The sequence below is a fragment of the Vombatus ursinus genome, unplaced genomic scaffold (assembly GCF_900497805.2).
Source record: "Vombatus ursinus unplaced genomic scaffold, bare-nosed wombat genome assembly UNPS02009062.1, whole genome shotgun sequence".
Lineage (NCBI taxonomy): Eukaryota > Metazoa > Chordata > Mammalia > Diprotodontia > Vombatidae > Vombatus > Vombatus ursinus.
In genome coordinates, this window is record NW_020948840.1 from 12,390,841 (window position 1) to 12,407,570 (window position 16,730).

Genomic DNA, 16,730 nt, shown 5'->3' on the forward strand with positions numbered 1-16,730 from the left:
AAGAAGAAGAAGAAGAAGAAGAAGAAGAAGAAGAAGAAGAAGAAGAATCTTTTGCAAAGTGAGCAGTAAGGTTGTGGGATTCTGTCATGGCTGAGATGTGACTTCTGAGAGCAAAGAACAGCAGCCAATTCACAAACCATGAAAGAAAGTCGGTCTCTTTACCTTATTTTTCTCTTTTTTTCCAATACATGTGTTTCTTTTTACACACATTAGTAATCTGCCCCTCCTTCCTATTTAACAAACAGATGAAAAAACCCTCATCATAAAAAATGCATAATCCAGGAAAATAAGTTCCCACATTGGCTACATCCCCAAATACATGTCTTACTCTGCATTTTGAATTCATCTTCTCTCTGGAAGGAGGCAAGTGTTGTGATTCCTATTCAAACCAATGGATTTATGGTTTATCATTGCATTGACCAGAGCTCTAATGTATTTCAAAGTTTTTTTTCCTCTACAATGTTGTTGTCAATTGTAGAAATTATTTTAATCCTGCTCACTTCTTTAGGCACTAGTACACACAAGTCTTCCTCCAGTTTTCTCTGGAAGTATTCATTCCAACATTTCTTATAGCATAATAACATTCCATTACATTCATATACCATAATTTGTTTAGCCATTCCCCAGTACATGAGCACCCCCTTAGTTTCCAGTTTTTGGCTACTACAAAAAGAGTCATTATAAATATTTTTATGTATTGATCTTTTCCCTCTTTCTTTGATCTCTTTGAGGTTTAGGCCCAGCAGTGGTATAGTTGGGTCAAAGAATATGTTCCTTTTAGTAACTTTTTGAGCATAATTCCAGATTGCTTTCTAGAATGGCAGTACTAATTGAGAGCTCAATTGCAGTAGGGTGCCTGTCTTCCTGTAGACATTTGCCATTTTCCTCTTTTGTCTTTTTTTCCAGTCTGAGGGGTGAGACCTCAGAATTGTTTTAATTTTTCTTTAGTTATTGATGATTTGAAACATTTTTCAAATGATCGTTGATAGTTTGGATTTCTTCCTTTTAAAACTTCTTGCTGATAACCTTTGATGATTCATCTACTTCCGAATGATTCTTAATTTTATAAATTTGTGTCAATTCCTTACACATCTTTAATATGAGACCTTTGTCAGAGAAACTTGCTACAAAGATTTTTTCCCAACTGACTATACCCTTCTCATTTTAATGGTATCAGATTTGTTGGTGCAAAACATTTAAATTTTATATAATCAAAATTGTCTGTTTTATCTTGTGTAATCTTTTCTATAAATTGTGTAGTCATGAACTCATCCCCTATCCATAGATCCAAAAGGTAATTTTTTCCTTCTTTCTCTAATTTGTTTACGATATGACCTCTTATGTCTAGGTCACTTGCCTATTTGAGCTTATATGGTGTAGGCTATTAGTCTGCACCTAATTTGTACCAGACTGTTGTCCAGTTTTCCCAGCAGTTTTTATCTTTCCCCCAGTAAATGGGGTCTTTAGATTCATTGAACATTATGCTAACTGTATTAGCTTGCTGCTCTATGTTGTGTATCTAACATGTTCTATTGATCAACCTCTCTATTTTTTTTAACCAGTACTAAATCATTTTAAGGATTGCTGCTTTGTAGTACAGTTTGAGATCTGGCACTAATAAACTTACCTTCCCACTTTTTTTTTTCATTTTTATCCTTGACAATATTTATCTTTTGTCTTTCCATGTGAATTTTGTTATTATTTTCTCTATATCTATAAAATAATCCTTTGGTAGCTGGGGTTATATAGCACTGAATAAATTAATTTATGTAGCATTGCCACTTTTATTATGTTGGCTAGACCTACCCATGAACAATGAATGCTTCTCCTATTATTTAGATCTGTCTTTATTTTTGCAAACAATATTTGATAGTTGGATTCATATACCTCTTGGGTATATTTTAGTATTACAAACTCAAATATTTTATAGTTTCTGTAGTAATTTCAACTGGAATTTCTTTCTAACTCTTCTTGATGGGTTTTGTTGGTGACATAAAGGAATTTTTCTTCTTATAGTCACGCTTTTTTTTTGAAACCTAAAACACTATTAATCAGCCTCATCACTCAACTTATTCAGCAGATTTGGTTTTGAATAACTTCTGATCATTCTAAAAAATGTAACTGATTCTCAGAAATCTCTAAGTTTTTTTTTTACGTAAACTGCTTTCAAATATATCTTCTTATTACTTGTATATTTGATTTATTTAACCAGGTTGTAGGATTTTAACTCTATTCCTATTGAAATATGGCACACCTCAAAGTCAGTGAGCAGTTATCCCACTAGCTATAAAATATTCCCAAAAGAAAAACAATGGTCTCACTAGCCAGAGATTAGCAACATCAAATTTGCTTCTATATGACACCTTTGGAGGGGGTGAAAGAACAGAATCTACAGACCATTTAGTCAAAGAAATTTCCCTCTCCCTGTAAGAAATTCTAGGTTTTTCCCTTTATGTGCTGCAAAGCAAGAAAAGCAGAAGGCAAGTAGATGGGAGCAATGGGAAGCAGGCTGTTTAAGAGGTAGTATCTTTTAGTATCCCTTCCAGCACTAACTTTAACATACTCAAATATTCAGATGGCTCTATAACCTCATCTACGTGTTTTCTGTTCTGTATTGTGGATCACAACATATCCATGTCTCTTCCTCCTGTGGGTCTGTCATTTCTGTCCTCCCATGAGTTCACTACACGGGAACTACCTAGTTGTGTGCTGGTATGTACGTATGTATATGTATATTACAAAGTGCCCAAAATTTAGCAGGAAAAAAGATGACTGTATTGCCTTTGAGAAGTTGCAAAGTTCTCCTAATGACAACAAACTTCTTGGGGGAAAAAAGACCAATAAAAAAACCTCTTTTTATATTATATATAAGTATATTGTGTTTAATATGTCAATGTATATTGATGGATATGGCTTATGGCTTATCCATCCAACTGCGCATCATAGCCTGAATCCTATTATTCTTCAGCTCGGGTGTATATTTAGACCAAGTTCTTTTGAGTGATTATGAATCTAATCCAGAAAGTTCTGCCACGCTCCAAGGTTTGATGCAATCAACAGAATGTCATCCACAAATAGGAGCATCTGGAGGATTTCACAGTCTATAAGGAATTTCTCTTTGACTTAGATTCTATGCTGGCTTTCCTCCACGATGCTAAAGAATATCTTTAACATACTCTCAGCCACTTAGGCATGGTTGCTATAAATGCTATCTACCCCCAAAGGGTATTTTTCTCAGCTCATTCCCAGGCCTAATTATGGTGAAGCAAGCAAATGAAATACAAACCAGAGTTCCCTGAGCTCACTTGTTATTTCTTTTCTTTTAATTATTAATTTTTAAAAATAATTGTTGTAAGAAAAACATGGCCACCTAAGAGAAAAGTAACAGCACCAAACCCAAACTCAGGCTTTTCTCTCTGCTGACCCCAATAAACATATGTGGAGCAGTTTTATTTAAATGTTAGACTCTCACTGCAGGCAAACATTGGGACCCTTAGACTGGCAAAAACTCATATATCTTAATCCATGTGGTCTAAGGGTTCCCCTGGGAAGCATGGCCCGCACACATTAGATTCTACTGCCAAAGTTCACTCTAGTCTACTCTTGGGCACCACCTCACCTCACCCCCACCACAGAAGAGGGGGAAAGCAAGCTTCAAACAAAGTATACACCCTGTTCTTAGTCTACCCAAACTACAGAATTAACATAATCAGTATGCCTAATAATTAGATGCAGAGTTTGAGCACCAATTACATTCTGAATAACAACCTAGGTGCTTCATTTGCTCATTTCTAATTTCTTCATAATTATGAATATTCTCTTGATTAGTAGAAATCCCTGCATAATACCTTGCCCTTCCTCATCTAGCCAAGTATTTATGTTTATGAATTTGTTCTTGTGGTTGAAAGTCCTACAATTACATTCTCTTCCTGAACCCAAAATTCCTTTCTGATTAAATAACATAAGCTTTCTGTGGTAAGTTTCACATGGCATTAGTCCTAACAGTATTTTGCATTTTACTCCCTTCCCCACTTTGTTGACAAAGCATTCACATCTTTGGACTTGCCTTGGAGCAGCATGTTTCATACTAGCTTAGGACAACAGGATTTTGCTGGCAGGATCTGTAGTCCAACTTCTTCATTTTTTTTTAAAGAAAACTGGGCGCAGAAGATTAAGTGAGTTGCCTAAGGTCACACAGTCAGTCAATAAACATTGATGTAATTGGGGCTTATCCGAGCATGTCCAGATTGCCTAACATGGAGGCTGCTGCATCCCCTGCCACCTGTGTGAGGGGTAACCTCCTTCGATTGGCTGCCCGAAACTTTAAAACTTTAAAATGACTGGGCCATTCACTTTCTGCTGCTTTTTTCAACCATTCTCATCGGCTGTGTCCAGAGGGTGAAGATCACAGATGAATCACAGCATGGACCCCATGAACTGAACTAGTAAAAAGGGGAAGGACTTCCTTCTCCTGCTGTCTCTTTTGGCCCACTCCAAGAAATGGGCTGGGGGATCGGGGGAGGGAGAGGCACTGTTTGTTTCTGTTCTATGTCTTTGGTCCTCACCTTCAGGTACAAATTTAAAATAATAATCCACATATAGAGAAAGCTTCAAGGTTTGCAATGTATTCACTTCTATTGTCTGCGATGAATGCTGATACTTCATCCATTTCCCAAATGGTTACCAATGTGATTTATTTTTTAACTTCACAGCAAACTTTTATTTCCTGAATGAGTTCTTAAGGATCATAACATAATAGATTTTAGAGCAGGAAGGTACCTTAGAGATCCAAGTGCTTCATTTTTCTGGAAAGTGGGACCTAGAAAGATAAAATGATTTGCCCAAAGTCACATAAATACCAAGTAGCATAGCCAGAACTTGAACCAAAGATCCAGTGCTTTCTACTTACCTGTGCTTCTTCCTTAACTATGAAACATGTTGGAGTTGGCATCATAAGGCCATGTTTGCCAAATGGATACATTGTAGCTGACCCATCTTCAGGCAATTTAAGACATGAAGTTCAAGAATTTAATATTATAGGCAAGAGAATGATCTGGAGATAGTGCATAACTTGCTGTGACCTGTCTATAAATTCTGTCTAATTGGATATTATAATTTCATTGTATTATTTACATTTTAAATTATTCTATTCTGTGATACTGGACAAGTCATTTATTGCATGTTTGCTTAATGAACCTCCTTTGCTAGATTGTAAGCTCCATAGGGGCAAGAACTCTGTCTTAATTATGTTTTTATTTCTTCAGCACCTGATACAGTACGCTACATGCAGTAGATGCTTAATAAGTGTCAATAGAGTAAATACATTGAATCAATAAATACCTTTTACATGCTATCTTGGAGTTCTCATATACAAAAATAAAAGTTTTCTTGTAGAATTTTTCTTTTTAAAAAACATTGTTTATTCACTTAAAATCATTGGTTGCTATATATTCTGAATCTTATAGAAACAGAAAATTGTGTCATCAGATATATAATTTTACAATTTCTCATCTCTAAATCTGACTGAAAACAAGGGATAGGGCAGTGAAACATTTTTTGTTATCCACATTTGAATTAATATCAGTGCTGATAATGGTCAGTACCCCATTTTAATAGCCACTTTAATGCCTGGATTTCCTGTCAGCCTAAATGGAGGCTAGTTATCACTGATTTCCTGTCCTGACTCCACTTGGCTGATAACTAGCAATTAGGGAATTCCTTTGAAGTGTTAAATGCCAGGCAAGTTTTGTTTCACTAGAGACACCATTTACTGATATTTCCTAGTTGACTACTTTAACAAGATCATCCTAACACACTGCTGGGTGTGTTAATAATAATATTACTATTTAAAAAGAATAAATAATAACATAAAAATAAAGAAATAATTAAATCTTAATAAATACCTGTTGATCGATACTGCATAGGAGGAATGGAAGGATTTGGCTACTGATTAATTATTTGAGGGGAAAGTAAATGAGAACATGGAATCAAAAGTGATTCCAAGCCTAAGAACTGTCTGAGCAGGGACTGACATTAATACTGTTATTGGAAACTCTGGATAAGTTAGCACCTGGTGTTGATTTGTCATCAGGTGATAACAATGTGGCATCATCTATTGTCTTAAGTCAAGAATTCAACATTAATTTTGCCTACATCATTCAGTGATTGAATTGTGATGAACATATTTTTAAAAATAATAAATGCTTAAACCACTATGCAGAATACTTATGTGATTTCTCTAAATTTGCAAAAAGTACTTTCCCAGAGAAGTGATTTTGTTGTAAAGACCTCATTCTTGAGTCAATTTGTTCAATAGTATCAAAATGGTTTTTAAGTTTTTGATTCAACTAATGCTTATGAAGCACCTACTGCATACAAATATGTGAATGGGGAAGGATAGACATTGGGGAAGACACAAAATTTAAGTAAAATGTGGTCCCTACCCTCCTGGATCCTACAGGTTGCCCATGAAATTTAAAAAAAAAAAAAAAAAACTTCCTGACTCTGGTATACAGATCCTGCAAAGTCCAGACTTATACTACTCCCCTTACTGTTCTATTTGCTTGTCTTCATATATCATAATTTCCAAACAAAATACATTTCTCTTCATACTCCCTTTAAGGCCTGCCTTTTCCTAGCCATTTGCTCAAGTCTAATCATGTTTCTGGAATCCCTCAGGCCCAACTAGATCTGTTGAAGTTCATTCTTTCCTTCCAGGCTCAACTCAGATACTTAATGAAGCCTTCAATCAATAAAGCACCTACTATGTGCATACACTATGTTAGGTGCTAGGATACAAAGGTAAAAAAGAAACAGTTCCTGCCCTCAAGGAGATTACATTTTAATGAGGATGATTGTAAGCACAGATGGAGGTAATTGCAAGATAAAAACAAAGTAGATACAAGGGAGTAGAAAGATTACCTTGCTACAGCAAGGACCCAATTGAGATTACAAATCAATTTGTTGTAGACCCAATCAGGACAGTTTCATGATTTTCTCCAGTTCAGTTTAGCAGCACATGTAGGAATAAAGGAGGCAGATGTTGAAAACAACTCAGGGATTCAATCTGGCCAACAGTGAGAAGAGGACAAGGGAACAAGTAATTCCAGAGTGGAAGACAGCATGGTTTTCACTTTAAAAGGGTCAAGATAGGCAATGGAAAAGAAAGTGGCCAAGTTGTGGTTATGACTTGGGAAGGTAGTAAGGAGTAAGTATTAGAGGTCATGAAGAGGATGAAGAATAAGTTTAGGAGTAATATTAAATGGAAAAGATGGAATTACAGAAGATTATGATGGAATAGAGGAACTTTGTAGTTCTTGAATATGAAACCTTGTGAGCCATGGCAAAATCAAGAATATGACCATCTCTGTGTATAGCTGAAGTGGCATGGAGAAGTAGATCACGGGAAGAGCTTCAGATAATTAAAAACACTGCACAATTCCACAAATACAATCAGTCCATTACACAATTCCTCTTCAAGTCTAAGCCTCACTGTTTATTGTACATTTATATTTGTTGTATTATTGTACATTGTATAATGTGTTAATTATACATTATATATTTATATTTGCCTAAGACTTGGGTACTGATGGACCAACTCAATAAGCTGCTCATCTAACTTCATGTTTTAAATTGAACAACATGAATTCTTCATCTTCTTGACTGGAGGAGATCATGGTGGAGTTCAGGGGCTTAATATAATCAACATGATGTGATCCCTAAATTCTACACAATTTTTCATTTAATATATGAGAAATCAAAGATATCATATATAAGGAATTCATTCAACAGCTAAGTGGCACAGTGTATGGAGTGCTAGGGCTGGAGTAAGGAAGACCTGAGTCCAAATGTGACCTCAGACATTTGCTAGTTATGTGACCTTGGACAAGTCACTTAACTTCTATCAGCCTCAGTTTCCTCAACTGCAAAATGGGGATAATAATAGGATAAAATGAGATAATATTTGTAAAGCATTTAACACAGTGCTTGGCACATAGTAGGCATGATATAAATGCTTATTCTCTTCCCCCTTTCATTCAACTAATTAATTCTTTAGCCATTTATTGTGCCTATTGCATGCAAGGCACTGTGCTAGGCACTAGAGAAATACAAATATAATCAGTTAAAATTAGAAAGACAATAGATATCTGGAGAAAAAAAATCTTTGCAAAAATTTCCCTGATCAAGTTTTCATATCCAAAATATATAGGGAACTGATTCAAATTTATAAGAAGATCCATATCCCCAACAGATAAATGATCAAAGGATATGAACAGGCAGTTTGCAAAGGAAAAAAAAAATCCAAGCTATCATCAGTCCTATGGGGGAAAAGGTTACAAATCACTAGTTATTAGAGAAATGCACTTTAAAACAACTGTAAGGTTCCACCTCACAGCCATAAAATTGACAAAGAGGCAAATGTTGAGAGAAATGGCAGGAAAATAGGCACAAAAGAACTCTATCAGTGGAACTGTGATCTAGACTTTCTGGAAAACAATTTAGAACTAGTTCCCAGAAGTCACTAAACTATACACACCATTTGACTTCAACAATTGTATCACTACAAAGCATAAAACCCAACCAGATCAAAGAAAAAGGAAAAAGATCTATATGTAGAAAAATATTTATAGCAGCTCTTTTCATAGTAGCAAAAAAACTGTAAACTAAGGAGATGCCCACCTATTGGGGAAAGATAAACAAAGTATCATGTTAATGTAATGAGATACTATTGTTCCATAAGAAATGACAGAATGGATTGATTCATAGGAAACTAGGAAGATTTCTATGGAATGATATAGAATGAAGTATGCAGATTAGGGAAAACAATTTATATGACAATAATAATGCTATAAAGAAAAAAAAGCAGTTCTAGGTCACATGACCAATAAAATGGAGGAAACATTTTCTCTGATCCTCTTGACCTCTCAGATCTTCCTAAAACAGGAATGATTCACAAGAGGTAAAGAAATTGCAGGGCAGTTAGCTGGAGGATAGGCCTGGAGTCAGAAAGATCTGAGTTCAAATGTGGCCTCAGACGCTTACTAGTTGTGTGACCCTGGGCAAGTCACTTAACCCTGTTTGCCTCAGTTTCCTCATCTGTAACATGCGTTGGGAAACTATTTCAGTATCTTTGCCAAGAAAACCTACAATGGGGTCATGAAGAGTCAGACGTGACTGAAATGACTGAACAACCACAAAGAGCAATTGCAGCTGTCTTCATAGTCTAGACAGTGCTTCTGAAACCGTGGGTCATGATCCTATATGGGGTCGCATAACTGAATATGTGGGGTCGTGAAAAATTTGGCAACAGTAAAAGGTTTCTGAATGCACAATAACCAAAAAATAATTAGAAATCAAATGCATAATGAATCCAAGGTGTTTCTTAAAGCTCTTGTCCATGTTGTATCGCACAATTTCACAGCAATCTTGTTTCTGAACACACAACATGCATACTTTGCACTGTACATGCCGTCATGCCACACAATACCAGCGAACACTGCCAGAAACACATTGGCTCAGACTCAAGACTATTGTACATTATGAATTGCAGTGGTTTTACTGTACATACAAAATCATTAAATGAATTTTGGCTTGGGATTAGGACAGAATTTCCAACAATTTCATACTTCTGCCATTTTGTACTGTGTATTTATGCAAAATGGTGTTCTCAGCATTGACAATTATAAAATCAAAATATCGATGAACTCTGTAAAACACTGAAGATACTCTATGAGCTACAGTTCCAAATATTCCTCCAAAAATTCTTTATCTAAAAATAAACAAGCACATCCATCTCATTAGTAGGCAAATTTGCTTTCATCTTTAATAAATGGTAAAATTATATGTATACCAAAGAATTGCTTTAAAATATTTTTTTATGATTTATTATCAGTAAATATTTGATTTGTATACCTATTTTATATACCTACATACCCAGGGGCCCATAAAAATTTCTTGGGAGAAAAGGGGTTGCAAGCGGAAAAAATTTAAAAAGTGCTGGTCTAGCACACCAAGAACCCTAAAGAGGTAATGATTCAGTTGACTACCAGCAGAGAAAGCTAATCCTTAATCCCTAACCCTTTCACCCAGAAGTTCCTCCACCATGCATCAACACTACTATATTAAGGCTACACAAGCAGACACTTGAACTCACAACTTGACTCAACTTTACTCCCATTCTTCAGAGTGATGGAAAACCAAAAAGCAGAAACTGGCTCAATATGGGACAGCAGTGAGGCAGCATATCTTCTGCTTCAATAGAGCTCAGCCAGAGAACTGAGAAAGAGGAAACAGGAGCAGGGCATGTTTAGAGCTGTATAATAGCCCAGTAAGCTGGAAAGGAAAAGCCCAGCATGTCTCTGGTGCCAGTTTGTACCTCCAGAAATCATTTGGGACAGAGACTGAGGCTGATGAATTGTGAATTGCCTGGTATAAGAAGAGGTTGAGTGGGCTTTCTGATCCATTCCCCAGGAAAATCTCAATTCAAGGGGAAAGTATCAGAAAGTGCACAAGAGGAGGAAATAAAGAAAAAAAAGATTGAAAGAAAGAAAAAAAAGAAAATAAAATATCTCAGGAAGTAGAAAACTCAGTTAAAGAGCTTAGGCATAAGCAGAATGACAAAAGGAAAAAACACCTGGTCTTATTGGACTCGTGGGAGAATTCTATCAAACTTAAAGAACAATTAGTACCAATACTACACAAATTATTCTCAAAAGTTATAAAAGAAAGAACTCTACCAGATTCCATTTATAGGACAAATATAGTCCTAATTCCTAAGTCAGGGAAGGAGAAGTCACAAGAGACCAATAGACCAATATAATTTATGAATATTGATGCAAAAATTTTAAATAAAATCTTATCAAGCAGACCACTGTACATTCATTCATCTAAGGAATTATTCCTCATGACCAGTCTAGATTTATACCAGGAAGGCAAGGATGGCTCAGCATTAGCAAAAAAAAATCAGCATAATTAATCATATTGAAAAAAAAATCAAAAACCACAATATTATCTCTGACAAAGTACAATATTCATTTATGCTAAAAAATAAAAACTCTACAAAGTATAGGCATAAAGAAATCTTTTTAATATCAAAAAAGTGTCTATCTAAAGCCAAAAGCAAGCATCGTATATAATATATCATATATCATATACACAGGGATACCCTAGAACCATTTTCAACAAATGCAGAAGTAAAGCAAGGATGTCACTCTTCTCACAAGTATTTGATCTATGTTGGGAAATGGGAGAAATAGCAATAAGAAAAGAGAAGGAAGAGGAGATTTTGCTGATTCTATGATGGTTTACTTAGAAAATCCTAGGGAATCATCAAAAATATTAATTAAGATAATTATAAGCTTCAGTAAAGTTGCAGGCTACATATGCACACACACATAGATATATATACATGTATATATATGCACACACACAAAAAATCTTTTGGATCGTCTATGTAATCTCCAAAAACCATTCTCCAATAGAAAAGTATCAAAGGATATGAACAAACTCCTCTTAAAAGAATTGCAAACTTAATGATCATATAAAAGAATGTTCCAAATCACTAATAAGAAAAATGCAAATCAAAGCAATCCTAAGGTTTTAACTCACATCCTGCAAATTGTCAAAGAAGATAAAAGATGAGAATAGTCAATACTGAAGTAGTGGTGGTAAGATAGGCACACTAGAGCCTTGCCAGTGGAATTGTGAATGAGTACAAGCATTTTGGAAAGCAATTTGGAATTAATAGTAACAATAGCTAACTTTAAGAGTTGCAAAGCACTTTACAGTTATCATCTCATTTTATCCTCACAACAGTCCTAGAAGTAGGTACTATTATTATCCCCTTTTTACAAATGAGAAAATTAATGTAGAAAGCAATTAAATGATTTGCTCTGGCTAACAGGACTAGTAAGTGTCTGAAGCTTGATTTGAATTCAGGTCTTCCTGACACTAGGTCCAGTCCTTTACATACTGTATTACCTGGAATTATGCAAATAAAATGACAAAAATATACATGCCTTTTGACCCTGAGATTCTATTACTAAGCTTATATTGCCAAGGAGGCCATTGATAAGAAACCAATAAGTCCCCATATGTACAAAAAGATTTATCTGAACACTTTCCATGATAGCAAAGAACTGAAAACAAAGTAGTTATCAATTGAGAAAAGGCTAAATAAATTGTACATGGATGTAATGGAACATTACAGTGTTGTAAGAAATGAGCAGCTAAGTGGCACAGTAGATAGAGTGCTGGGCCTGGAGTCAAGATGTCTCATCTTCCTGAGTTCAACTCTGGTTTCAGACACTTATTAGTTGTGTGACACTGGGCAAGTCACTTAACACTGTTTGCTTTAGTTTCCTCATCTGTAAAATGAGCTGGAGAAGGAAATGGCAAATCACTCCAGTATCTTTGCCAAGAAAACCCCAAGTGGGCTCACAGAGTCAGACATGATGGAAAAATGACTGAACAATAAGAAATGAAAATTGATGAGTACAGAGAAGCATGGAGAGATCTACATTAATTGATGCAGAGTAGAGTAAGCAGAGCCAAGAAAACAATATATATGTTGACTACAACAATGTAAAGAGAAAAAACCACTAAGAAAATACTGAAAGTGAATGTTGCAAAATTAAGAAGAACAAGCATGACTGCATGGCTCAAAAGAAGAGATGTGAGAAAACATTCTCACCCTACCCTTTGCAGAGGCTGGAGGTCCACAAGTATTATACATTGCACATATCTTCAAAGTTTTTTCAATGTATTGATCGGTTATGTTGATTTTTACTTCTCTCCTCTTCTGTCTTTAAAAAATATTATTTATTACATGAAATAGCTCTCTGGGAGGAAAGGGGTGAAGGATTCTGGGTGAAACTATAATGATGTTTATGTTCAAAAACATAAGGACTTAAAGACTTATTTTTAAAGGAATTATATGTATGTATGTATGTAAATAAGTAAGTGTGAATGTATTTGATACCGTAGATAATAGTGAGTCATTGGAGATCATTGTTGGACCTTTACAGCAGACTATCTCCAAAGCTTCATTCAAAGATATTTGAGCTTGGTAGAAGCTACAGTAGTTAGCATCAGAGTTTTCCAAAAGTACAATAGACTATTTTGTGAGGTGGTAGGCTCCCTTTCACTGGAGGTTAAATAACCACTTTTCTGGTAAATCACAGAGAGAATTCTTGTTCAGGTACAGGTGGGATTGATAGATTGCTAGATTATGAGGTTCCTTCCAACTTTGAGATTCTGTGACTCTCAGTCCAGTATTCTCTCCACCATAATGAGATGGCCCCTGAAAGGTAAGTATGTGACAAGTTACTGATGGATCATTGATATCAGAAAATGTGGCTCATGGCACCACCCAATGCTATAAGTAAGGTGGTCTCGGGTTTTGCATTCATTCAGAAGCACTGCTTCAGATGCTCCTCGTTCTCCAGCCTTCATTCCACTTTGGCTCTCATCTCCACTCTTCTGGAGAAGAGAAGGCTTAGACTAGTGAACCTAACAGTTGTCTTAAAGTATGTGAAGTGCAATCAGGTTGAAGGGCAATTAGGACTTGTTCTGCTTGGCTCCACAGGGTAGAACTGGGATTAATGGGTAGAAATCACAGAGAGGCAAATATGAGCCTTGCACAAAGAAAAATTTCCTGAAAGTTAAAGCCATCCAGAAGTAAAATGAACTATGTCAAAGAAGGTGGTTTGTCTTTCAACATTGGAGGTCTTTAAGTCGAAACTGGACATCTATTTGATGCAGGTGTTATAGGAGTCCTTGGTCAGTAGGAGTAGACAGTTTCTGTGATCCTTTCCAGATCTTAGATTCTGTGATTCTCATTCTGTGTAATTCTTTTTTTTTTAATTTTTAGGCAATTGGGGTTAAGTGACTTGCTCAGGTCACACAGTTAGTAAGTGTCAAGTGTTTGGTCTGAGGCCAGATTTGAACTCAGGTCCTCCTGACTTTAGGGCTGGTGCTCTATCCACTGTGCCGCTAGCTACCCCTATCATCCTGTGTAATTCTTATCTACATCTTTCCATAAATCCTCCACAAAGTAACATCCTGGAAGCCTTCTTCTAGTTTTTCTTCTCATTATATGTAGAGAAATGGTATTCCTTTGCCGTCCCTAATTCTTGCTACATTGGCTGGCTCACCTCCTTTTGTCCTCTGTTCAATCTTACTTGGTAGCATACCACTGAGTAACTGTAGATGACTTACATCCACCTTGTATCCTTCTATTACCCTGGGCGGGCTCTGCCATTTTATTTCTTTTGAAGTCAGAGTATTACATTGTTCACAACTATACAATGTTACTAGAAGAATATCTATCACTATCAGCTATCACTATGATGAATTTTTGTTTGGAGAAGAAGATTGGGGTCATTAAAATCACCCCTTCATTTCCCAAAAGCTATCCATCCACTCTCTTCTCCTTATTCAACTCTGGGCCCAGTTCCTTATACAATTAAAATAACCAAGATATTTTGTCCTAATGAGCCATTTCTATGGGCCACCTATCTAACTGCATATCATAGGCTTATCTTGCATGGATAATTAGAGAAAATTCTTTTAAGTGATTATAGATCTCTTTTGGGATGTTCTGTGATATTCTAAGCTTGATGCAATCAGTACAATGTCAGCTGCAAACCACTTCATCTGGAGGAGCTCACTATGTATAAGGAATCCCTCTTCCATTTGGACTTGGCTAAAACAACATACCATGTTTTTGTTCTTGCATTGCCAAAAGACCTACTTAACATCACTTTGTCAGCTTAGTTTTGGATAGTTTCTAGGCCTTCATCTCCATGATGATATTAGTATAAATTAAACTTCAAAGAAGACCAACCAGCTGCAAAGCTGATCCCTATAGTACAGGAGGGGGAGGAACATGATGCTTTTTTACTGAATATATCTGTTTATACTTTGCAAGGCACCCAATTTCAAAAGGAAACTCCCCTTCTTGACTTATTGATTCAGCACTTTGCAGGTGGGTGAATTGATGTTATGTTATAAAAAGACCACTACTAGTCATTCCAAATTTCATCATTTTGCCTTTACTGTTAACATTTGCATACTGACACTGGATGCTGGATATTTAACTCCTTTCTTCTAGTTGGATCTCTTTTTAAAGTATTCTTTCTCCCAAACTGATAGATAAATTATGGGGTAAAGAAGGTATGCAGGAATATTGAGAGAAGAAAGTGATTACTTCTAAGCTGATGATCCCCAAATCTACACCTCTAGCCCTGACCTCACTGTAGAGGTGAATAAACAAATCCAGAAGTGGATACACTAGAGTTGGTTCACAAAGTAATCTTAGAAACTTAAGAAAGTAGCAACACAGAGAACTCAGAATATGAACAATTAAGAACGCAGATTAACTAATAGATACCAACGATGTCTGTAGATTTCGATTGTTCTCTGGTCTCCAGCCTTGCTCTAGCATCCTGTCAGAAAGCTCTGGGTTTGAGTCCCACCCCTCACATATGTTAGCTTTGTGACCCTGAGCAAGTCCCTTAACCTTTCAATGCTTCCAGGAAGCTCTCTCAAACTGTAAGCTCACTTTCTAACATGCATAGGGAGAAGGAATTTCCTAACTAGGAGTTTTCAATCCAAAATTGTCATTGTTGATGTTCATCCTTTGTTCTCCCAAGAGGACAAATAACATCAGGAGGGTGATGTCTTGACTTGCAAGTGAATCAGATTTAAGTGAGACAGAGCTATGCAAAGTTATCAGCCTCACTCTGTCCTCCAGTCATTGGAGTCCAGTATAAGACAACTGATGATGGCCCAAAATAAATCACAGTTCTAGACCACCACCCACCCACCTTACCCAATCCTCTAAAAAAAAAACCAAAAAACCCTACTATGAGTAAAAGTTTTCTCCTTATCCCTATTGAGGAAAACCAAAGTTAAATTAAGTAATGACTAATATTTTTGTAACATTATAGCCAGGAAAATTTAGCTTTCTTAGTGATTCATATTTTTCCCTTAAAATATTTTATTATAAATTGAGTAACTATTAACAAACAGAAATGTTCAAATGCACAAACAATATTTTAAAACTGTAAACTGTCATTGTTTGCCATTTTTAACACACATATATAAACTTTTAACTTTGGCTTTTGGCTGACTTTTTGTGTAGATCTAGGGTGGAAGGAGTCAGTGTAGTTGTTCATATGTTTTTCCATTTTTCTTTACATTCTTCACCTTAGCAATTTCCTATTTTCTGTGCTTTGCACATAGTAATGAACAAATGTTTCTTGAATTAAAGTGTATTATTGAATAATATTCCATTATATTCATGTGCCACAATCCCCAATCATTGTTTATGGTCTTTTTGCTATTTTTGAATAATGCTGCTAACAATATTTTTGTACAAATAGGTCTTTTTTTCCTGTCACTTCTTAGGATATAATCCTAGTATTGGGATACTTGGCTTAAAGAGAATGAAAAGTTCTGTAATTTTCATTGTATAACGCTATATTGCTTTCTAAAAAGATTGCATCAATTCATATGCTAGCAATATAATAACATTCCTATTTCTTCACAGATCCAATAACGTGGAATTTTATTGAACTATGGTTCTTTTTCCAATTTAATGGGTATTTGGTGTTATATCAGAGTTCTTTTCATTTGAACTCCTCAAATTTTAATTTTTCAAGGTGTTATTGATAAATTATGCTATGCCTTATAAGAACTTTATATCTTTTGACCATTAATTGGAGATT

The 16,730-nt window shown here is 35.6% G+C and overlaps 1 protein-coding gene across 1 annotated transcript in view; it reads left to right on the forward strand.

Annotated features, from left to right (window-relative positions):
* Nucleotides 1–4,238: 4,238 nt before the first annotated feature.
* The window catches only part of LOC114034632 (mediator of RNA polymerase II transcription subunit 25-like), a 47,499-nt gene continuing 35,007 nt past the window's right edge, over nucleotides 4,239–16,730 (forward strand). The window contains 1 exon segment of the mRNA XM_027850360.1: nucleotides 4,239–4,286. Coding sequence (XP_027706161.1) covers nucleotides 4,239–4,286 — 48 coding nt within the window.